The 23,877-nt window shown below is 47.3% G+C and overlaps 1 protein-coding gene across 1 annotated transcript in view; it reads right to left on the bottom strand.

Moving 5' to 3' along the window:
* Nucleotides 1–23,877, bottom strand: part of LOC144104457 (large neutral amino acids transporter small subunit 2) — a 137,396-nt gene that overhangs the window by 82,696 nt on the left and 30,823 nt on the right. The window contains exon 2 of the mRNA XM_077637474.1: nucleotides 20,414–20,616. Coding sequence (XP_077493600.1) covers nucleotides 20,414–20,616 — 203 coding nt within the window. The remainder of the gene's footprint in view (nucleotides 1–20,413; nucleotides 20,617–23,877) is intronic.

The following is a 23,877-nucleotide window of genomic DNA, read 5'->3' as shown; positions in this document are numbered from 1 at the left end:
TCGGAACGATGATTCACACGTTGGCGCCGATCCGGCCACTTTGTCAGGTTATAGTGCTGATTTAGAGTGACTGCCAAGGCAATCCTGACCTGCTGCGCTCTATACCAGCGTGCCTATAGAAAAGAAGATCAATGCGTTAAGTTCGCGAAAAGCAATAAGTTTTCTTTTGTGCTTCACTACCCTCTCTAAAAAAATCTCTTAAAAACCTGAGCTCACAATGCCTAATTACATTAGGTAAAAAAAAACTGTATGGGAGCCTGCTCTGCAGTCCCCCTTGTAGGCTTTCCCGCAATGCACCCTGCCGCAACAGCATCGCCTCAAGGGAGGGACGCATTCCCTGGTTAGTTACGGTAAATAACCAGGGAATGCGCCACAGAGACTGCTTGCGCGCGCGCAAGTGGGGCGTAGATTACAGCATCACGCTCTTTGGCTGGGATCGTCGGCGCGAGCGGACGTGCCGCTCGTGGCACCGCTCTTCGCCACCGGAAGTGGCTGTGAGACTTGCTCCCGTATCTCGTCCCGACCAGGCATCGGAGTATCCCTCGCCCTAGCGCGGGCGAACATTCGCTCGTAACCTCGCTGGTGAGTCGGGACGACCTCGATTCATTAGCGTGTTTTGTTGCTAGATGGCGTTACTCTTGCTGTAGCAATAAATGCCTGTTTGTGTCAGCCAGTGTGTCGTTCCTTCCTTCCCTAGCTCAGAGCAAGGCCCGCCGTGGTCGGCCTGCGCTCGGCAGCATACGCGAACACGGGGTGGGGTCCGGCGGTTTTGAACAGTGTATGCCACGATTAAGTGGGGAGTACGTGTCTATAACCCCATTTAAGACCCCACAACTGCTAGGTTTAGGAAAACGTGTTCTGGAGATTACAGTTTGTGGGAAATTAATAACTTTCGAGAAAGAGAGAAGTGGTTGTGGAAGAAAGCGGTAAACAGGGGAATTCTTCAGCTGTTCTTAGTAGGCGTAGCCCTTATTACTTTACGGTTTTCCATGCTTGCCCCCCCCCCCCCCCCTCTCATGAACTCTTCCCACTCTATACATCTACCGATCGAAGCTTCTCGTGTGACTATCATTTCCGCTAGGCAAGCCTATATTCCCTGGCCTTCGGTCGCCTGTACCTGAGCGGATACTCACTTTGTCAGGCCCAGAGGTAGCGGATAGTCGTATTTCCTTCGGTCGCCTGTACCTGAGCGGATACTCACTATGTCAGGCCCAGAGGTAGCGGATAGTCGTATTTCCTTCGGTCGCCTGTACCTGAGCGGATACTCACTATGTCAGGCCCAGAGGTAGCGGATAGTCGTATTTCCTTCGGTCGCCTGTACCTGAGCGGATACTCACTATGTCAGGCCCAGAGGTAGCGGATAGTCGTATTTCCTTCGGTCGCCTGTACCTGAGCGGATACTCGTGCACTATATCAGGTCCAGACGTAACGGATAGCCGTCCCCATTGTTCAACGCACGAGGCGTAGTCCCAACCTGGCGCAACGGGATATCATATAAAGCCCGGCCTGGAAAGATACCGCGACAGTAACGCCACCCGCGGATTTCCTTTCTCACCATTGTGTGGCCGCCATCTTGAACCGACTCCCGCGAAGACGACCCTCCTCGGCGGAAACGTGCACGTGTATATCCGCTGTTCTCCTGTGCGCTAATTCCATTCCATACTCGTTTCAGTTGCGAAATGTCCCGAAGTGGTCTTTTTTTCCTACTCTCATTAGGCGTCATTCTTTCCCGTCTGATGCAGCATTTAAGAACCACCGCATATCTCAAGCCGAATCTTTTCGTCGAGTTCCTGTAGAAAAATAATAAAGCTAAGACCCCCCCCACTTTGAGCTCGCGGTTTCAAAATGGATGGAATATATCGTTCCCTTTGAAGTTTCCGCAATTGTCTTTGTGCCGCCTACGCCTGCGGCAACACGCAGAGCCACTTATGAGCGTTCAGTGCCTTATACAATGCCCTTATTTTCGAGTGGAAAGAAGAAAAAAATAATTAAGACAGCTTTTCGCTTGCAGCCAACTTTTCGCGGCGTGTGTAGACACGGATCTGATGCAAACTACCCGTGGAGTTGCACAGCGACTTTTTTTTTTTCTGTTCACACGTGGAGACAGACACAGACAGCGGCACTGCTTTTGCGCACATTACGTAGACATAGACCGAACGAGTTTCTTTTTTTACAGTTATAGTTTCCTTTTTTTTAAAGCGTAAAAATAAATTTCAATCTCACTCGTTCATAAAATGGAGATATCTGCTTTTCAAGTAAAATGAAAATAATTATATTTCGCGCAGGATTTCTTTATTTGTCAAAAACTTTCCTTTCTCCTTTCGTATGAAACATTGCCTAACCACACATGCGATAAGGAGCTTTGGCTGCAAGTTAGAAGGCACGTTACGTAAGTTGAGGCGTCTTCCTAACTTGACATTCAGTGCGTATTCTTAAGGGTCCCGCTCGTAGAATTTTCTTATTCCGCCCTTACAAAAATGGTCTATAGACACTCTATATACTTCTTATAGACCCTGTTGCCTTCCCATAGATACTTCTTTTTCTCAATTCACAGTCTGCAGACTGTCTATAGACTGTCTATAACCAAGTCTACTAAAAGTGTATGGTGATAAATCTATTGATTGTGTATAGACTACTTACAAGATTTGTATTCCCTATAGACTGTTCTGTAGGATTTGTCTATAGAGAGTCTAGACTTTATGGGCACAAGTATATGGACAGTCTATAGACTGTCTAAAGAAATTTTTGTAAGGGCGAACTTCAAAGTTTCAATCCTACCCCCAAAAAGAGGCCACCACCTCTTCACGGATGAATAAAGGAGTTCAGCCCAGCACCCACGCAAAGCCTACGCCATTTAAAGTCTCAACCGAAGCGATAATTCTGCTGAGTCCGTGGCAAAATGCGGCGTTTCGCCACGTGTGTGACCAGCGTGGAAGCGAAGTCGAGGCAGTATCTCCCCCCCCCCCCCCCCCCTTCTCTCTGCCGTTTCTCCTTTCCGCGAAAGGAGAAGGCGGAAAGGCCTTGGCCTTCCCTCTCCCGTCTATCTCCTTCACCGGCAAGGCCGTCTCACGTCTGGAGGAGCTAGCGGCGCGCCGCTCTGCAATCGCGCAACAACCCCGTCCTTCGCAAGTCCGTTAGGCAACTCCTTTCCTCTCGCAGAGACTCTCTCCCTTTCTCTCCAGGTATTATTTCTATCCCCTCCTCCTCCTTCTTTCCGCCTCTGTCTCTCCCTCGACTTTTCGTTTTATTCGCCTTGAAAGAAACCGCTGAGGGCTGGCGAGTTCGTGGATTGGTTTACAACTTCGCGACGCTGACGAAGCGCCAGTAGGTATACCCGCGCACCTATTCTTCTTCTTTAAGCTTCTTACTTTTTATTTATTTTTGTTCCACCGTCTTTCTTACGTCTCACGACTTTGTGGAACGGTTTTACGACTTCCAGCTCTCTTCGCCTCCGAGCTGTTCTTAGCATGGCGCTTCGTTTTACATGCATGATGCGCACGCGTGGCTTCCTCCCCGATGCCGGCATAGAGTTTCGTACTACTAACTAGAGGGAAAGCTGGCGGCACTGCACCTGAACCTCCATGGGCGCGCAAAGCATCATGGGGCGATGAGCTACTTGGTGCGGGACAGTAGGTTTTTTTTCAGGAACGCAGAGTGGCTTTACAGAGATGTCCCATTCCGTATCCACGGCGGGCTCCGCGGGCAGACGACTTCGGCGTAAAGGTAGTGCGCAAAAGCCATAGTAGCGAAAACGCAACACCACATGCCGCCAATAAAAGGTTTTTGTTTTCCGAAATGCTGTGGAAAAACCTTTTAAAATCTTGAAACGACATTTTTTTCAAAAACATATTTCTGTTTAAAAATGGGCCTGTTATAAGCACGAAATATTGGATTTTGTGGTCCGCAATGTTTGGCCAATAGGAGAGCAAGCCAGCACTTATTTTGAGCTAAATTTGCATTTACAATCTTTTCTGCTCGTTTGTTGGGATTTATAGACAGAATATTGAATGATAGGACGCTTTTAATTATCGAATAATGTTTGTTCTTTCATTATTTTTTGGCCAAAACTTGTAGTTCTGCAGTCGGTAGCTCTCCGCCCCATGATGCTTAGACCGCCCATGGGGGTACAGGTGGTCTCGAGGAAGCTCCATGCAAACTCCTATAGGCGGGCCGCCAGATTTCCCTCTAGTTAATAGTAAGAAACTCTATGGATGCCGGGACTCTTGAAGGAGAAGGTGAAGTTAGAAACTCAGTACTGTCGCAAAAATCAGTAAGAGTGGGTGACAAGCTGTACATTCTTGTGAGACCCGGCGTACATTATAGTGCACATCTGTCTTGTACGTATCATCTTTTTAAAGCGCATATTTCCTCCAGCGGTTATCTTGCCTTCGCATTACACGCCCTACCCAAGCCCATTTCTTCCTCTTGATGACGGCTAGGATGTAATTAACCCGCCTTTGTTCCCTCACCCACTTTGCCCACTTCCGGTCTCTTAACGTTAGGCCTATCATTTTTCGTTCCATAGCGCGCTGTGTCGTCCTTAACTTAAGCAGAACCCTTTTTGTTAGCCCCCACGTTTCTGCCCCTTAGTTGAGTACCGGAGTGGATTCCAATAGAGGACAAGCGTTGTAGGGGGCGGCAGAAGGTTAGTTGGGCGGATGAGATTAAGTTCGCGGGGATACGGTGACCGCAGCTGGCAAAGGACAGGGTTAATTGGAGAGACATGGGAGAGGCCTTGGCCCTGCAATCGGTGTAGTCAGGCTGATGATAATAATAATAATAATTGTTTTTTTGGGGAAAGGAAATGGCGCAGTATCTGTCTCATATATCGTTGGACACCTGAACCGCGCCGTAAGGGAAGGGATAAGAGAGGGAGTGAAAGAAGAAAGGAAGAATTAGGTGCCGTAGTGGAGGGCTCCGGAATAATTTCGACCACCTGGGGATCTTTAACGTGCACTGACATCGCACAGCACACGGGCGCCTTAGCGTTTTTCCTCCATAAAAAACGCAGCCGCCGCGGTCGGGTTCAGGCTGATGATGATGATTTTCTCCAACCTAAGCGCCGTCGGAAGACTCACAGTGCACACTGTGCTCCCACATAATCTCACCTTTTAAGCAACACGGTGCAGCAAAGGGGGCGCTCTGAGCAGTTTTCCAAGGTGGTTCGTTTGTCTGGGTCAGGTTCCTGCTCTCGTGAGTCATATAAGTAACGAGTTTATCGCGCTACTAGATGGGGGTATTAGTAATTTTATTTAAAGACACGTTCAGCCGCCTATGCATTTAAGAAAATGTGCGTCACAAGAGGCTGCTTCCTGCATGTTTCTGAATGCACGGAGAATCGTAGCGCAGAGCACGGATAGCTGTCATAAAGAAAGAACTGAACCTACAACTGCCGTGTTCTCCCGGGAGCGACCAGACTTCAAAAATTATCGTTATTGACGTTGACAAAGCGGAGTAATGCTACGGCCTGACGAGAATATAGCTAAGGCAACAAAACGCAGAACACGTAGAGAAAGAACCCGCGAGCTAAAAAGCTTCGGACATTGACTGAGGATCCAAAGTGTTCCTGAAGTCATCGACTGCGAACAGAAAAAGAAGGCACGACAGAGAAAGTCGGCTTTATAGAGTAGCCGTAGAAGAAGAGTCGTAAGAATACAGGCTATTTTCTCCGGAATCCTCGGCGCAAAAGGTCCTTCTCAAATCTCCCTTTCTTTGCCTTTTTTATTCTTGCCCTGGGCCAACAGCAGCCATGCTTATTCTAGGAAATTTGCTAATCTAATCTGTTTATAGTAGTCTATCTGCAGCTGGCGCTAAAGATGGCCGCGTACACCGATTTCATCATCACCGTCGTCATCAGACCAACTATGTTTACAGCAAGGCACAGACGTTTTCCGCTAATCTCGAATCAACTCTGTGCTGTTACAGCTGTAGCCACCATATTTCTGCTAACTTCCTAATCTCCACTTGGAATCCATTCCAGCCTCCCCTCGGAATCCATTCCGGTCACCTTCTAACCTCGTTACATTCCCTGCCCATGTCCATCCCTTCTTTACGTGACCTAAGCTATCACTGATTCGCGTTGGTTGGTTGGTTTGCTACCGACTCTGCCGTTTTTCTGCCTTCTGATTTTGCTTTAGTCCGCCCTTATATATATATATATATATATATATATATATATATATATATATATATATATATATATATATATATATATATATATATATATATATATATATATATATATATATATATATGCAGACAAGGTAAAGGAAATTAGGGGCTCGTTTTGACGAACTGATGAAGGGAGCGAACAGTCACCGAAACCAAGGTGCTTAGAGGAATGTTTAATTTTGTTTTGTGTGTGTGTTGTGCTTATCAGTGGGATGATAATACTTACATTAGTCTATCGCTTAAAGAAAGTTACTTATAAAGCAGCAGAAAAAACAACCATGCCGCCGGTGGGATATATATATATATATATATATATATATATATATATATATATATATATATATATATATATATATATATATATATATATATATATATATATATATATATATATATATATATATATATATATAGCAAGCTTACAAGGCGGAGTCGCGACGTACTACCCCATCACTCAGGGAGCCAACAAGCCGGGGAAAAAAACCCCGACGGCTGTAAAAAAGGAAAAAAAAAAGCGGTACTGCAGGGGTAAACCTCGAACAGTCTGGTTTGTTCAATTTCGAGGTGCCCATATATTTTACCAGAACATTTTCACCTCCTAGAAACCGCGAAAATTCGGAACCTATAAATCTGCCCACTTCACAGGGATATATGCTCAGGGTAAAAAAAAATCAGACAGATCGTAGGTTATTGGAACGCGTGAATCTGCGCCGTCATGTCACTCGTCAGAGTACTCTGTTTTCCCAGAGCACGCCGTGGCTCCAGAAAGGACGCTCCCCTTGGATTTGCTAAACTTGACCTAACGCGCTTGAACCGGCCCGGTGCTTCGTCACTGCAGCGACTGTGGCGGTGAGGCTTTCTCAAGTCGATCCTCTCTTTTCTCCCTCTCCCTCTCTCTCTCTGCTTTCCCAATGGAGCGAGGTATGTGAGGTCGTGGCTGTAAAAAGAACTCGGCGCGTGCTGGGTGAAAGCATGCCAAGAACCTGGGGGCAAAACTCCTTCGTCGACTTTCCTATTCTCGTACCCCTCTCTCCCTCCTTCCTGCCCTGCTACCTTCTCCCCCTCACCCCTCCGCTGCTTTCCTCGTCAGATTTTATTCTCGTCCTCGCGGGCATTCGAGATTCGAGAAGAGACAGCGTCGCGTTTTCGATGGCGTCGCGGCGCGAGTTGAATATAGCAGTGGACGACTCTCGTCGATTCGTTTTTGTGTGTTTGTTTTAATTCGAACACCTGCCATGTGGATTACGTTGGGACTGGCGCTATACTAGGGGTAGTTGTGTAGGCTATTTTCAGGCAGGAACACACGCAGGCTTCTGCTGTCGTTGATTCGAACCCGCTTAATTCAAACTTCCGGTTTATACGAACTGGAAGTTTGAATTGAACGCGTTCGAATCGACGACAGGAGAAGCCTGCTTGTGTTCCTGCCTGAAAATAGCCTACAGAATCACTTCTAGTATAGCACAAGTACGGGCACCTCTTTCTTTATTTCTTTCTTCTTTCACTCCTTCCTTTATCCCTTCCCATAAGGCGCGGTTCAGGTGTCCAACGATATATGAGACAGATACTGCGCCATTTCCTTTCCCCCAAAAAACAATTATTATTATTATTATTATTATTATTATTATTATTATTATTATTATTATTATTATTATTATTATTATACGAATTGATTTCGTTTAATCTGAATTGTTCAGGGGGTCTTAATAGGGAGGTTTTCGCTTAACTCGAACTCCGCATAATTCGAAGATTTGTCCCGTCCCCTTCGAGTTCAAAGTTATAGTGTCACTGCGCCCTGAAGACCGTTCGACAGCAATGCATTAGCAAGCGCTGAATGTGAACTGTTCGAGCGCAGAATATGGGGTTCGTTACATACGCCATAATCAAAGACTCCTCCTAACCTCTGAGCTCTTCCACGAGGTTTGGTGTTCGGGTACCAGGTCCACGATGCAACTAATCTGGGTGCACCATTTAAACTTAATACAAGCAGTTAGAATAGCATAGCTACTCAGTAGTGGCGTGACCATCACGTTGCCCCACAGTTCTTCAATCTCTCCGGTTTCGGAACTGTCAAAAAACCCGGATGCAGGCCGCCCGCTGGCTTGCGGTGGTTAGAAGATATATCAAAGGTCGTAATGAGAATATAGTGTAGTTAACCATCGGTGCTATTCTGCAATCTCTCGCTCCCGAGCTTCGTCAGTTCCTGGCAGTTCTCTTGACTCCCGCAGACGGCGCGGCATTGAGTTCATTTTCATTCTTTGGACCAATCACAGCGCTGTATTTTGACTCATTGGTCTAAGTGGAGAGCTCATATACAGGTACGGCCAGCCACCTCTGGCAGCGATGCATCAGACGTACACGACTCTGCACGTTACATGAACCGACTTAATTCTCCACCAATTCATGCTCGAAAATGCGCGCCTAACACTTTTGAAACGCGCCTTATACTTTTTTCGTAGTAAAAGTAATTGGTTACTTCTGCTAACGCCTGTAACCTGTCATCTGCCGGCCATTCTTTGGGCAGACGAGCCCCTGTGCACGCCTGACGCAGACGAAAATTTGGTCAATGTAGGGAGCACGGCGGAAGCGAGATAAGACGAGACTTCCGGTTCTGACGAAAGCGGCGGCGCTCAGCGGAAGCGGAAGTGCGCGGCGAGCGCAGCTCGCGAGAAAGCGCGAGAACGAACAGACGAACAGACAGACGGAAACTTCCGCGGTTTCGAAAACGAGAAATCTCCTTCCTTTCACACTTTAAAGTGCGTCCCCGCTTTCGTTTCTTGAACTTGTTTGCTACTTCCATCGAAGACCACCTGCGAGGCGGTTTGGCTGCGCGCGTGACGCGAATGAGAATACGTGCAAGCCCAACACGCGTATGCGCAATTTTCCGCCAATCCATCACAGAACGCCAGAGGGCGCGGCACCTCGAAGAAGACCGATGATGTGACACGGAGCAGAGATCAAAGAACAACTTCCAAGGAAAGAAAGACAGAAAAAAAAGAAATAAAATGTGATGGAAAAGCAAACATCGACGCGACGTACCATCCTCCGCTTATGCGTTAAGCTCCTCTCGACTCCAGCGCGAGATCTCACGCCTTGGGGAGGCCGTATGTGTGCGCCTGGAGGCTGAAAATAAACACAACTTCGGAGGATTTACGACCTCCGCCCCGTCTTCTCGAGAAGGCAGAGAGACGACGTTGCGCGTGTCGCTTTGATCTCCAGGCTGGAGAGAAAGCTGTGATGTGGGAAGACAGATAAGCTTCGGACGGAGGTATATAAGCGAAGCTCTGCGGAGGGTCCACGGAGGATCGTGAGGTGCGCGGTGAAACGCGGGGTCCTGGAAGAGCCTGGTTCACAGGACGCGGAGGACTACGCTGAAGACGCCGGTTGTCTCATTCTTTTGCACACACACACACACACACACACACACACACACACACACACACACACACACACACACACACACACACACACACACACACACACACACACACACACACACACACACACACACACACACACACACACACATATATATATATATAGGATAGGGTTAATTGGAGAGACATGGGAGATGCCTTTGCCCTGCAGTGGGTGTAGTAAGGCTGAAGATTATATATATATATATATATATATATATATATATATATATATATATATATATATATATATATATATATATATATATATATATATATATATATATATATAGAGAGAGAGAGAGAGAGAGAGAGAGAGAGAGAGATAGGAATATCTACGCACGTAGGACAGGTAATTGACCCAATATTGGAAAATAATGGATATACACTGGCCCTTTATAAGACCAACATTTGCCTATACATTCCAAATATTGGGTCGATTACCTTTGCTGCTTGGGTAATGTGCGGTAGAGTAGAGAGGTCGGCCGGAATAATAGACTCCAGTGGGACGAATAACCATGGCTAATGATCGCATTTTAGTCTCTAATGGAGTAAGGACTACTCTTTTTACGGACCAATGGCTGTGGCAGCGCCGTTAGTCCCAACCGCCCAGAGGATTAACCCCAGTACCACATTTAGTGTCGCTGTAACGGCAGACGCAGTAAAATAAATACTACCGGCGTAGTTCAAGCACTCGATTTTGTTACTGGTCGAGCGTGTGTGCTATCACATACCTCTATAGAACCAATAATGATTGCTTCATAAAGTGGTAACATGCCTGCATCTCAGGCTGCGCCTGCTCCAAAAATGGTTTTCAGTGACAAACACATGACCAAGAACTTGGAGACTAAACAGCAGGTCTCCTGCGAGCTTGTCAGCGTGGCTGGTAGGTGCAACCTTATCGTAAACCGCTCGAGTGCTGCCGCTTGAGATTGCGGCCAAAGGCTTGACTTGCCCCCACAGGCAGGCAGATAAGGGGGGGGGGGGGGGACTCACAACCGCGCAGGTGATAAGAAATGTCTGACTAGAGGCCAACGACGGGTCTGCGAAGGATAAAGAAGCCTATGCTGTTTGGATGCAGGGATTCTCAAGCCTCGATGCTCCCTCAGTGTCAAGACGCCATGCCGCGGACTGCTGGCCGCCAAAGCAGCGCATGATATTGGCCCGATATTGGAAATGCGTGGCCTTACACTGGTCCATTATAGGGCCGGCTTTTGCCAATATATTTCTCAATCAAGAGGCTGTAACGGACCACGGCGAGGAGCGTAATGTGGAGAACAGATTATCGGTGCTCTGTTAAGGTCCTTAAATCTCATACAGCTTTAAACGTTTAGACGTGCGGCTTTTGCTCTGAGTATGACAAAAGTTCAGGCTATAAGCTATACCTTCTCGACTGCGCGGAGGCGGCTGTAGAGGTGTCATCGTTAAGCTAATTATCGTGAGCTCGTATCTCTAAGTACAAGGCTACAGCAACAGAGAACTTTCCAAGGTGCCATTTTTTTCGTTACAGGAATGATGCATCCGGCTCACTGGTAGCTGTGTTAGAAAGATTAAGCGATTCATTGGTGTTAACACTTCACTATCCTACATGCATTTTTCTCATTATTCATGTCCAACATTTTCGAACAAAAATTTTGAAAATTGAAAAAATTGTAAGATACTGTTAAGGAAATATTGATGGTAATGGTCCATTCTTCTGATATGTAGCAAAATCTTTATTTTAAAGTATTTCCACCAATGCCATCGAAGAGTAAGGACTGCCGCAGAATACCGAAGGAGAACGCTATTGGCGATATCGAAAAACGTTAATAGAACAAAAATAGTAGACTGTCGTAAGGTGATCTCCGCATATATCGATTGCCATATCGAAATCTCACATTCTATGAAAAAACTGCATTCATAAACGATTTGCCGCTCGAAAATTCTATTGTTCTTAGATCCGTTTTCCTCATTATTCCCACATTTCCCCTTTCAAGCGTCAAGGCCTCGTTTAATGAAAAGATATGATGGGCTCCTTTGTTCACCCGGCTCAAATGCGAAGGAAAAAGAAGAAGGGAAAGAGCAAAAATTTAATTAACAAAGTCTGCGAGCAGCCGGCAAGCCGCAAGTAAATAGCAGAAGACGGGTGGCTTCGGACTGAAGGTCGGTGGCGGTGGGGTTCGATTTATCGTCTGCCGGCCGCTTCGACGCCACAGTGCATGTTTGTGTGTTCGTGTGCGTTGGGTGACAGGCAGCGCGCCCCTGGTGGTGACCCGAGTAAAGTGTTTGATGAGTCTGACCTCGATGGTTTCCCGTTCGCGCCATCTATTCTGAACACGGACAGAGGGCGTCGTAGGAGGCCCTATCGCCGCCTGCGATTCTAAGAACGGTTTCTGCCTTGCAACGAAGACTTGCATCTGTATCTGGATATCGAGCTGTAGAATCCAGATGTATTTTAAGTGCCTAGTGCCGAAGATCAGCCAAGCTAAGAGCAGAAAGAACTTCCTGCGACTGTCGCCTGCAGCGCCTAACAGTTTTCGTCAAATCTGTCTAGCTTTTTCTGCTTCTATATCTGTGTTATTCATTACTGTGCATGTGACAGTTACAAGAAGACATTCACTTAACAAGCATATTTGTAGGTAAAATAAAGTATTAACTACGATATATTAATGCCAAAAAACTTCTGGCCGGAAAAACAATGCATGAACAATGAAGGAAAGTGAAATGAGTTAGAACCGTGTACGCAGAATTCAGACAGGATATGACCAAATAATTGTTAGAAATCGGCCGCAGTAAAATCTACGAAACCAGGAAAGGAACATGCAGGCGAGCGCGCATTTTAGTCCAGGAACTGAATGCAAAGGGAAAGAATAATAATAAAAAACTGTCAGTGCGCTGGAAAAGTTGGTCTCATACAATGCAAGTGCCACCTACACTGAATGACAGATTCGTGGTTCTCTGAAAAAGCGTTGTGTTTTCTTTACAGTACGTATTTCCCCATGTTTTAGTGAATCCTGCACCTAAAGTCGGCGCAGTATTGAAAGTGAATCAAGGGGAATTAAAAATTCAAACACGTACAGTCCAAAATCTTATCCAAGTCCAAATCGAAAATCCCGCCACAACATCGACGCCAGAGAGCGATGGAAATATAAATCGTCTGCGACTGAGAGCACATGGCTCGCCCTATAGTGATCGAAAGAATGGGGAAGAAAGTTATTTTGTCTTAAAATCCTGCCCAAGTAGTTCTGCATTTGTTTTTCCAACTCCTGCCTGCGACTATTATTGTGCGGTCTAGAGAGTAAATGAAAGGAAATCCCAATTAACATGCAGCAGACGACAACGGGAAGCGGTCGAAAAAAGTCGTCTGTCATGATGAGCAGACGACCCTTACTGGCGACTGAAAGAGGAAAGATAGAAAGAAAGAAGAAAAGAGAAAGGGAAAGAATGATTGGAGTTCGGAGAGGTGGGAAGGAAAATACAGCGAGAGAAATTTCAGACCCCGAGATGGAGAGTTGGGACAACTTCCGGGGATCTTATTAAACCCGTCGAAGAATGGGGACCGGGTCGGTTAAGGGGAATTGCACTGTGGTAGGAATAGAAGGAAGGAAGGAAGGACCCAACGCAAATGGGGATGCCAGCCGGTTAAATTGACCCCGTATATATAGGGCGAGGTCGAGGAGATGGAACGCGGTCCGGATTACAAGCAGTCTACGAAATAAACAGCTGAGAAATTCCCGGAGGTAATATAACGCCACGAAAGACCTGCGGTTCTTTCAGCCGAAGCAAGAATTTTTGGCTAAGAGGTGATTGAGCTTCCGTGCATTTATTTGCTGCCTTTTTTAATGAAAGTAAAGAGAAATTGTCGGTTTTACTTTTTGGTTGTTCACCTTTTTCGAAAATTTTGTTTTTCTTTTTCTCTGCGCTGGGCCAAGATGGCAATTGTGTTTTGTGCGTTCAAAAACACTGTTTAATTTCCTCAAATTAAAGTACTAACTGCCAGGGTGGGAGGCGAGGGGGGGGGGGGGGTACAGTTATGCAGCACAAAATAACCAAAACAACACAGATGCACAACGTAACGTGGTAGTAATATCAGGACAGTTTGGATAAAACTGAACAACAGGAACTCTTAAAAAACGCACTGAAAAAAAACGAAAATATAAAGTAAAGCTTTAAAAAAATTCGCCATTACAAGGCACAACAATGTACCAGTACAAGGACCTCAGTGTGTACTAAGAGTTATTACGACACATAACCGGAAAAAGAAAAGATATACGCGAGTTTTCCTTTCCTCTGGAAGCGACCACAATAAAAAAAAATGTCTATTAGTTCAGCACAAAAACCTGCATCCAGAATCAGCTTGTGCTGCCCGCCGCACCTAATGCAAGGTTCATGAAGTAGGCACACTGCACCGAACTAAAAAAAAAACGCCATAAAGCTCTTTACGTTCGTGCTATGCATTCCGAGGCACGCAGAGAATGTTATCCGACTCTCCCGGCGTAATTATCGACCCCTTCACCGTGAGAACGGTCAACGACCGTTCGCATATATATCGCTCCATCAAGTATAGGGGCTGTTCGCCCCACGACCTGCAGGCAACACTTCCCCTGCCCCACATTGCGTTATAAAGTAAACACCCTCAAGAGGTACCATGCATCGAGATCTCCCACTCAAATCACACCTACAGCCACGCGCTGGCATCAAAAATGCGGCGACCTCAACACCCTCTCGCGGGCGGTGTCCGACACCAAACACAAACGATTACTGAACGTATACAGCGGAAAAGATCGGGCACGGCAATTACGCCTTGCGTGTGTGCGGGCCACGATGGTGCAGTGTAAGTGTACGGTGCAGTGCAACTGTTCGTGTACTGCATGTTTGTGGGGTGTTCCCCATAAGTGTACTGTGCAGTGCCGGTGTTTGCACTGCGTGTTTGCAGGCAATAGGCTGGAGAGGTATTTGCCGCTGCGTTCTTGAGTCGTATCCGATTAAAGCACGAAACACTGCACGGCTCTAGCTATGCATGATAATGGGCTCTGAAGTCAAAACAACGTTTAGAGTATCGCGAATGCTGTGTTTATTATGCCCGGCATCAACTTTGGTGCGTGCTGTTCGTTTCGCACGCTCACCAAACGACAGGAAGACGGTGGTGGGGGGGGGGGGGGGGGTGCAATTAGAGTAACGACCCCTCATTTTGCTGCCCGCTTGTGACTGGGACTCGGCCCGAAGGAGCTAGGCGCGGGCGGAAATACAACGCGGGTGCAGAGAGAAAGAAAAGGTAGTTTAATGAAAGGAGAGATGGAGAGGTCGGCAGGTGGTGAGGTAAGGGGGAAAGGAAAAGTAGCTGTATAATACGGAACGAATGCCCCACTGCGGCCTGCCGTGAATTATCGCTCGAAGGCGTGAAACTCTATAGAGAAGTGGAACTGTTTCGTTGTCGTTCCGAAAGACAGAGTCTGCAGTCGTAGGATGTATACAGTGTGTCTGAGTGTGCGTTGTCAGTGGACTTCATCTGCGATACAGTACTACCTTGATCGCGACCCGAGAACATTGTGCTGCGCGGCCAGGTGCGTATCACATCCGGTGACATACCTCCGCAAAAAATAAACTTTCATCTCCGTAGTTTGGCCCACTCGCGAGGTAGAACTTATAGCGCGCGTTTCCTGTTATGTCTCGTGAAGGATTTATTATTTGTTTCTGCGAATTTTTTTAATAATTTCGCAATTATTGTTTCCTGCGGCTTCGTCGCAGGCGTGACGCTCTCACAGAACCTGGGGACGGACACGCCGTGTACCTGCCTGATCTGGAAATAAAACGAAGCAACATTTCACACTACGCACCCATCTTCCTCTGCAGCTTTTGAGGACACATTAGCAGGAAAACAATCGAAGTGAACTTTGCGCCATCTAGTGGTGTAAGTTCGGCAGGCGTTCTTGTACTTCGCAAACGGATTATAACATTAGTTAATCTGTAAACTATAATAATTATTGTATTAAAAATTGTGAACACAGCCTCTAATAATAATAGTAATTGTTTTTTGGGAAAGGAAATGGCGCAGTATCTGTCTCGCATATCTCGTTGGACACCTGAACCGCGCCGTAAGGGAAGGGATAAAGGAGGGAGTGAGAGAACAAAGGAAGAAAGAGGTGCCGTAGTGGAGGGCTCCGGAATAATTTTGACCACCTGGGGATCTTTAACGTGCACTAACATCTCGCATAGCCTTATATAATAATAATTGTTTTTTGGGGGGGAAAGGAAATAGCGCAGTATCTGTCTCATATATCGTTGGACACCTGAACCGCACCGTAAGGGAAGGGATAAAGGAGGGAGTGAAAGAAGAAAGGAATATAGAGGTGCCGTAGTGGAGGGCTCCGGAATAATTTCGACCACCTGGGGATCTTTAACGTGCACTGACATCGCACAGCACACGGGCGCCTTAGCGTTTTTCCTCCATAAAAACGCAGCCGCCGCGGTCGGGTTCGAACCCGGGAACTCCGGATCAGTAGTCGAGCGCCCTAACCACTGAGCCACCGCGGCGGGTTCACATAGCCTCTAGAAAGTGGATTTCAGAGTATGCCCACTGCAGCCTCTCCAGGCGAAATGAAAAATTAAGCGCCCATCTCCTGAGCGATGTCAGTGCACGCCAAGGAACCCCGGGTTCTAAATTCTCCATCACGGCTACTCTTTCTGTCTCTCCCTCCTTTCATCCCTCTATTCATCCTCTCCCTGAATATGGTTTAGGCACTGAGCGTAGGCCCCTACCTACTCTTCAGCGCAACCATCAACCAAGAGTTGATGTCCCTCTCGTTTTCTGATGGTCATTATTGTTATTCTCAGAGACAGTCAATTCGTTTAGCACACGACTGTGATGTCGGTGCACGTTAAAGATCCCCAGGTGGTCGAAAGTATTCCGGAGCCCTCCACTATGGCACCTCTTTCTTCCTTTCTTCTTTCACTCCCTCCTTTATCCCTTCCCTTACGGCGCGGTTCAGGTGTCCAACGATACATGAGACGGATACTGCGCCATTTCCTTTCCCCCAAAACCAATTATTATTATTATTATTATTATTATTATTATTATTATTATTATTATTATTATTATTATTATACGACTGTCCGCTTTATTGTTCATAAGGCTTCATATCTGCTCGCAAACAATAAAAAAACGCTCCCGAGAGCAATACCAAGTGGCAGCTGATTTCGGATGTTCCTGTGGTTATGATTATTTCGCTTTCTTGTTTAAAGATCCCCAGGTGGTCGAATTATTCCGGAGCCCTCCACTACCGCACCTCTTTCTTTCTTTCTGCTTTCACTCCCACCTTCCTCCCTTCCTTTACTGAGCGGTTAGCTACTTCGCCATTTCCTTTCCTCAAAAGCCAATTCTTTAAACTGCACTACAAATATTTTTCCATTATTGGCTTTTACACAGTTTACAAGGCGTGTGGCACCCATCGAGTTCGTTTCTGCCGTATTTACGGGCTCCGAAGACGCGTAAAAATTTTGAGTTAATTGCTAAGCCAATGGCAGCAACTGCAATGGTTGGCAAATGCTCGGTCCTTCGCCGGCATCCTGAAATGCCGTGACCAGTTGGGCATCCGTTCAGTACCGTCTCAAGTACGCTTTCCACGCATATCTCGCCTCGTGCGAACGCCGAAAAGAGCTTTCTGGGAACCCGTCTCGGAGGCGGTAAACAGTGGGCTTTCAGACGCTGTATGGAACGGCCCGCCCGGCTCAGGCCTACTTGGCCGCAAAGGTTAGCGTACGATAAAAGGGCAAGCTGGCGCGCGAGGCGAGAAGCACTGACTTCGGTGCCTAATTATCTCTCACCCCCCCCCCCCCCCCCCCCCAGCGGTTTTTGCCGCCAGCTCGAACAAGAAACTGGACGGCAAAGACTCGAAGGCATCGTCTCGAGAGGGAGTCACCACTTGAGGGCGCCGCGGGCAAACACTCGAGGAGGACGCCGCCCCGCGGTATGTCACGGGGATTGGTCTGGTATACTCCGGAGAACTGGTGAAACGTTCTCTATGACGATGCTCACAATTTCTGTTGCTTTCCGTATGGCTCTTACGGAAGCTTTATGGAGTCAACACGGACAGTATGTGTGCAAACCGCAATATGTAAACCCGGTAGGCCCCGCCGCGGTGGCTCAGTGGTTAGGGCGCTTGGCTACTGATCTGGAGTTCCCGGGCTCGCACCCGACCGCGGCGGCTGCGTTTTGATGGAGGCGAAACGCTAAGGCGCCCGTGTGCTGTGCGATGTCAGTGCACGTTAAAGATCCCCAAGTGGTCGAAATTATTCCGGAGCCCTCCACTACGGCACCTCTTTCTTCCTTTCTTCTTTCACTCCCTCCTTTATCCCTTCCTTTACCGTGCGGTTCAGGTGTCCGCCGATATGTGATGGCTCAGTGGTTAGGGCGCTCGACTACTGATCCGGAGTTCCCGGGTTCAAACCCGACCGCGGCGGCTGCGTTTTTATGGAGGAAAAACGCTAAGGCGCCCGTGTGCTGTGCGATGTCAGTGCACGTTAAAGATCCCCAGGTGGTCGAAATTATACCGGAGACCTCCACTACGGCACGTCTTCTTCCTTTCTTCTTTCACTCCCTCCTTTATCCCTTACCTTACGGCGCGGTTCAGGTGTCCAACGATATATGAGACAGATGCTGCGCCATTTCCTTTCCCCAAAAAACCTATTATTATTATTATTATTATTATTATTATTATTATTATTATTATTATTATTATTATTATTATCATTATTATTATTATTATTATTATTATTATTATTATAGCTTCTTTCACTCGCTAAGACTGTGGAGAGGGCCGCAAGGCAGTAGCGAGAGACGGGACAAAGGTCTTTAATCTGTTAATTAGTCCAGGACGTCGTTGACCTTTCAACGCTTGACACAAGCGACGGCATTTTTTTACCTGCGCGGCCACGTTCGCTCGTGCCCACTATCTCAAGAGAAACGCAAAGCAGCCGTATGTGAGGAGACCGCCGCCAGCAAAAACAAGGCGTATATAGCATATGATTGCCGCTATCTCGGGTCGTTTTGGCCCCCGGCGTCTGATACAACGCGCTCCCTTATGTACCTTTCTCTGCAGCTTGACAACCCTTGCTGGTCAGTCAGAGGTTAGCCACCTCAGCGGCATGCTCTCGCTGCTTCGGGTCAGCATGAAAGAGTGCACACGGACGATATATATATATATATATATATATATATATATATAATTGGTTTTTGGGGAAAGGAAATGGCGCAGTATCTGTCTCATATATCGTTGGACACCTGAACCGCGCCGTAAGGGAAGGGTAAAGGAGGGAGTGAAAGAAGAAAGGAAGAAGGAGGTGCCGTAGTGGAGGGCTCCGGAATAATTTCGACCACCTGGGGATCTTTAACGTGCACTGACATCGCACAGCACACGGGCGCCTTAGCGTTTTTCCTCCATAAAAATGCAGCCGCCGCGGTCGGGTTCGAACGCGGGAACTCCGGACCAGTAGTCGAGCGCCCTAACCACTGAGCCACCGCGGCGGGTTACACACGGACGATGCAAAAAGCGAACTGTGCGTTTAAATATACGTCTTTTTTTCGATCACAATTCCCGATTGGAATACGTTGCTTAACGAGATGGTCACTGCACTCGATTATAAGAGGCGTATATATAGGAGATACCGTTGAGTTAAATTAAATTAAATGCACTGTTTTGATGCTGACGTTCCTCTTGTACTGTGTGTTCAACGTTGCCGTCTTTGCTCCGTGCCTTCATCTTTAGGTGCGGATACTGTACACTTCCTTGTGCAAACGTTTCCCCGAAGTGCATTTCTAGCAGTTCCCTTAATCAATAAATAAAATGAAGAAATACAGGACACATTGCGAAAAATTAAGCATGTGGCAATGTGATGTATGCGTGCGAACCGGCTAGCGCAAGTCCAAATTTTTCTGCAGCATGAGTTCTGGGTGTCTAAATTTGTTTTCTGAACAAAGTGAGGAGGGTGAGGGGGGGATCGAACACTTCCGGAAACTTCGCTCTCCTGCGGTGCTTGACATACTAGGTGATATACGGTATCTTGTCCAGCCCCACCCCCCTTTTGCTATTTTGACGCACTACCCCGGATGCTGTCCCTCAGACAGCAGTCACTGCAGACTACAATTGCCAAGCCGTGAAGAGTGCAGGTCGCAGGCCCCCGTACAGATGCTAGTGCTGGGTGCATTGCTTGTTAGAGTGAATTGCGTTGCTCGTGACGTCATAGGAATCATGATGACGGACCACGCACATAGCTTCCACAGTGCGCGTCGCAACAACTTACTGCAAGCAAATTAGATAAACGGGCAGCCTTTTCGCCAGCTCCTCGCCTCACACACTGTCGCCACTATCCCATGCAGCACAGGTAACTTGGCCAATATTGGAAAATAATGTTTCACACTGGCCATATGAAGGACCAGCCTTTGCCAATATATTTCCAATATTGGGCACATTACCTGTGCTGCTTGGGATATGACGTCAGGAAGACCGGTATAAATTAGTTGCACACGGCGTCACAGGCTCCATGATGCGGCACCAATGCTCATCAGAGAAGATGGCGATAAGCGCATTGCATTAGCGCGCGGACTCTCACCGCAGTCCTGGTTCACCAACTTGGCAGTCATTGTGAAGTCAGTGCCACCGGTCATATAGGTGCCAGCATCTGACGTCACGGGCGCCAAGAAAGCGGTCCACGGATAGCTTCGACAATGCGTATCGGAGAAGATGGCGATAAGCGAACACGATAACGCGCAGACTTCGACCGTGGTCCTATAGCCTAGTTCACGAGCATGGCGGCTACGGTGACGTCAGTGCCAGGAAAACGTGAGAGCTCACCGATGCAGACGAAGGCGAGGGCCCTGACGGCCGGGTCCGGGGGGTCGCAGTCGGGGAAGATGGGTCGCAGCACGTAGAAGGAGAAGGTCAGCGCCACGATGGCCTGAGAGCAGGGCCGCACGATCAGGCACTCCACCCAGAGGCGGAGGAACGCCACGAAGGGACCGAAGGCCTCCATGATGTACGCGTAGTCGGCTCCCGTCCTGCGCAAGAGGTTGAGATTCGTTGTCGTTCGGGGCGGCACATAAGCCGAGGTGCGAGTGGCAAGCTCTTGTTCACTGTGAAGGCAAAATATCTGGGAAACGGTTGAAGATTCAGTGCTACCGCTCGAGCACCTTGAACTGAGTACTTCCCTTACAAAAATTTCTATAGACAGTCTATAGACTGCCCATAGACTTATGTCTATAAAGTCTATAGACAAACCCTAGAGAACAGTCTATAGGCAATACAAATCCTATAGACAGTCTATAAACAGTCTATAGATGTATGGCCATACACTTTTAGTAGACTTTTGTCTATATACAGTCTATAGATTATGAATAGATGTAAAGCAATATCCATAAGAAGGCAATAGAGTCTATAAGAAGTCTATGGACTTTCTATAGACCACTTTTATAAGGGTTGAACTGAGTGAAGTGAATTGAGTACCTTTCAACAGCTGGCGCTAGTTTAGTTTATGGCTTAGTCTATGGGGTTTCAACGTCCGGAAGTGACCCAGGCTATGAGGGTCGCCGTAGTGGAGGGCTTCGGAAATTTCGACCACCTGGAGTTCTCCAGCGTGCATTGAAATGAAATCGCACACAACACGGGCATCTAGCATTTCGCCTCCATCGAAATGTGACCTCGCAGACGGGATCGAACCCGCGTCTTTCGGGTCAGCAGCCGAACGCCGTAACCACTGAGCCACCGCGGCGGCCAGCTGGCACTAATGAAAAAAATAATGATACGGTGTTAACGTACTTCAGCCAAGTAGACATGCGAGATCATGTGTATAGCCTGGTTGGCTCATGGTTTTTGTTTTGTGTTTAGTTTAACATAATGCTCTCATAGCATAATGCTCTCGTACAGTGGCGATAGCATTGTGCTCCCGGCAGTGGCCAGTGAAACTGATCTGTTCGCGTCGCCGCGGTTTCGAAACCCACTGTCGCGGCATTATTTATTTCTCCAGGTTGGGCTGGCCAAGGTCACCTTCAAGGTCAAACTTCACAAAATTTTTGGTTGGAGCGGCACCTCTTTCTTCTTTCACTCCCTCCTTTATCCCTTCCTTCCCTTACGGCGCGGTTCAGGTGTCCGCCGAGATGCGAGGCAGATACTGCGCCATTTCCTTTCCCCAAAAACAAATTTCCAATTTTTTTCGTGTTAAGCAAGGTCACTCTCAAGGTCAAGCTTCACACAAGATTTTTGTTTGGAACCGCGTTAAGTAGTTCTTTCGCGCTCAAATAGTGCCACGCTCTGTACAGTGCAGCGGCCGGACGACAAGCGCTAATGTTCACACAGACTGAAGTCTCTTAACAGCTTGTTGCTGTGGTGTATGTATGTACAGTCTTTGTCGAAAGTACACAGCCCAAGGGGTCTGCCTCTGAGCCTTCCTTGTCCAGCGGCTCCTCTTTCATACTGAGGGATATTAATCTCACGAAGGCGGGATGAATTTTTAAGTTCTCAACAGTGCCTGTATAGCTTAGGCCTGTTATACCCCTGTCACACGGACACTGTAAAGGTACTTTGAACTAATGCTCCATCACTCTAAGGACGAACGCGCGCTGCCACACGGACGCGCCAAAGTACACCTAGCTCAAAGGAGCTTCGAAACAAGGCAGCTCGAGTTCGTCCTTTGAGGCTTCAAGGGAGTACTCTCTCTCCCAGCGAGTTAACAGCATAAATAAATTGAGAAAAGAAACGTTCAATTTTCATTTTGTAAATTCACTTCATAAGATTAGTGGTGTTTTAAAATATAAGATCATTTGTTTTGTGGCAGTCTCACCACGCCATACTCTCGTTCCAGATATACGAGTGAGTTGGGCTCAGTGTGGCCAGCACTGTGATGTTATGCTCTGTACTTGGAAAATCATGTCATTATTGCAGTTAAAATTGCGTTGCTTTAACATAATACGGTTATAAAACTAATTTACTAAAAAAAATGTGACATTTCTGTATTTACATGTGCAGTGAAGTTTGTAATTTTAATCACGCTTTTCGCCAATGAGGGCGCTAAAAACTTCTTGCAAAGGTCGTTCCGCGACCGTGTAGCACGGACGAACTCCCTTGAAGTAGTGCTCCTTTGGGAGCGTAAAGGAGCATTATTAGTTCAAAGTGCCTTTAGAGTGCCCGTGTGACAGGGGTATTACATTGTTTAGAAGCAAAGGCCTCGGGCTGCACTTTTTCTACAAAGACTGTACACGTCAGGCCGTGTACAGTATTTCCTGTGGCTCTACTTCGTCGCGTGAGTCGGGCCTAAATTATGAAACACGCGCAATCTGAACGCGTAAGAAAAAAACAGAGCATGAAAATGGCGCACTCATGCAAAACGAATGAAAACAATTCCCGCGGCAAAGCACCAAGTGTTTTATGGATAAGTTTCCTCTTTGCATAGCCGGCTGCGCAAATAGACGCCATGCATTAAGAGCCCGACTCGCGACACAGGAGGCCTTTCGTCACTCGACCGCGCCGAGAAAAGTAAACAAAATCCGCGAGGCCAGGCAAGCGTGTTAATGGTTGTATCACTCTTGTCCGCGCCTCCGAATCAAGGCTCGGGTCCCGGTGTGCGCGGTGTGTCGGGGGCGAGAAAAAAGAAACAAAGCTGACGATGTAATTTCGCTAAGCCCCGCACCGCTGTTGGCGACAGATAAAGGCCAAAATCCGCTCGGCAGCTCGGCTGGCCAAGCCGTTAAGCCTAACGTCAACAGCCACCGGCTCGTTTTCTGTTGGAAGGAAAACGGTCGTTTTCGAGCGCTTGTTTTCGTCACGGGTGTAACTTTTGATCCTTGGCTGCCACTTCCACAGCATTCTGGACCCGCAAGCCATGCCATGCCCCAGGTGCAAACAGGACACGTCATACACGGTGTGGTATTGTTTCGCGTTTGCCGAACAAATGAATAGGCGCAAGCCATAGGTCTAGACATGTGCGGAGACTCCCAAACAAGGGTACCAGTACCACCATCACCATCCTTAGGTAATGTGCATTGGAAGCTAAGTTGAGCCTCCTGACGTAGACCCGCGGAGCCACCCAGTTGAAAAAAAAGGAAAACGATAGAACCCTGTCTGTCAGAAATACGACAGAATGCTTTGCAGTTTTGTTGCATGGACAGATTTTCCTGCTCTGTAGTATTTTTCAGAAGTACACTACATTTCCCTGTAGTGCTTTTCTGTAGTCTGTTGTTTTTCAGTACGTTTCGGTTGACAAAATTTCATTGCCACTACAAAAATTTGTGCTGCTACTACAAGATTTTGTGCAAAAACTTCGCAGA

The sequence above is a fragment of the Amblyomma americanum genome, chromosome 9, assembly GCF_052857255.1.
Source record: "Amblyomma americanum isolate KBUSLIRL-KWMA chromosome 9, ASM5285725v1, whole genome shotgun sequence".
Taxonomy (NCBI): Eukaryota; Metazoa; Arthropoda; class Arachnida; order Ixodida; family Ixodidae; genus Amblyomma; species Amblyomma americanum.
This window is presented reverse-complemented; position numbering and strand designations above follow the sequence as displayed.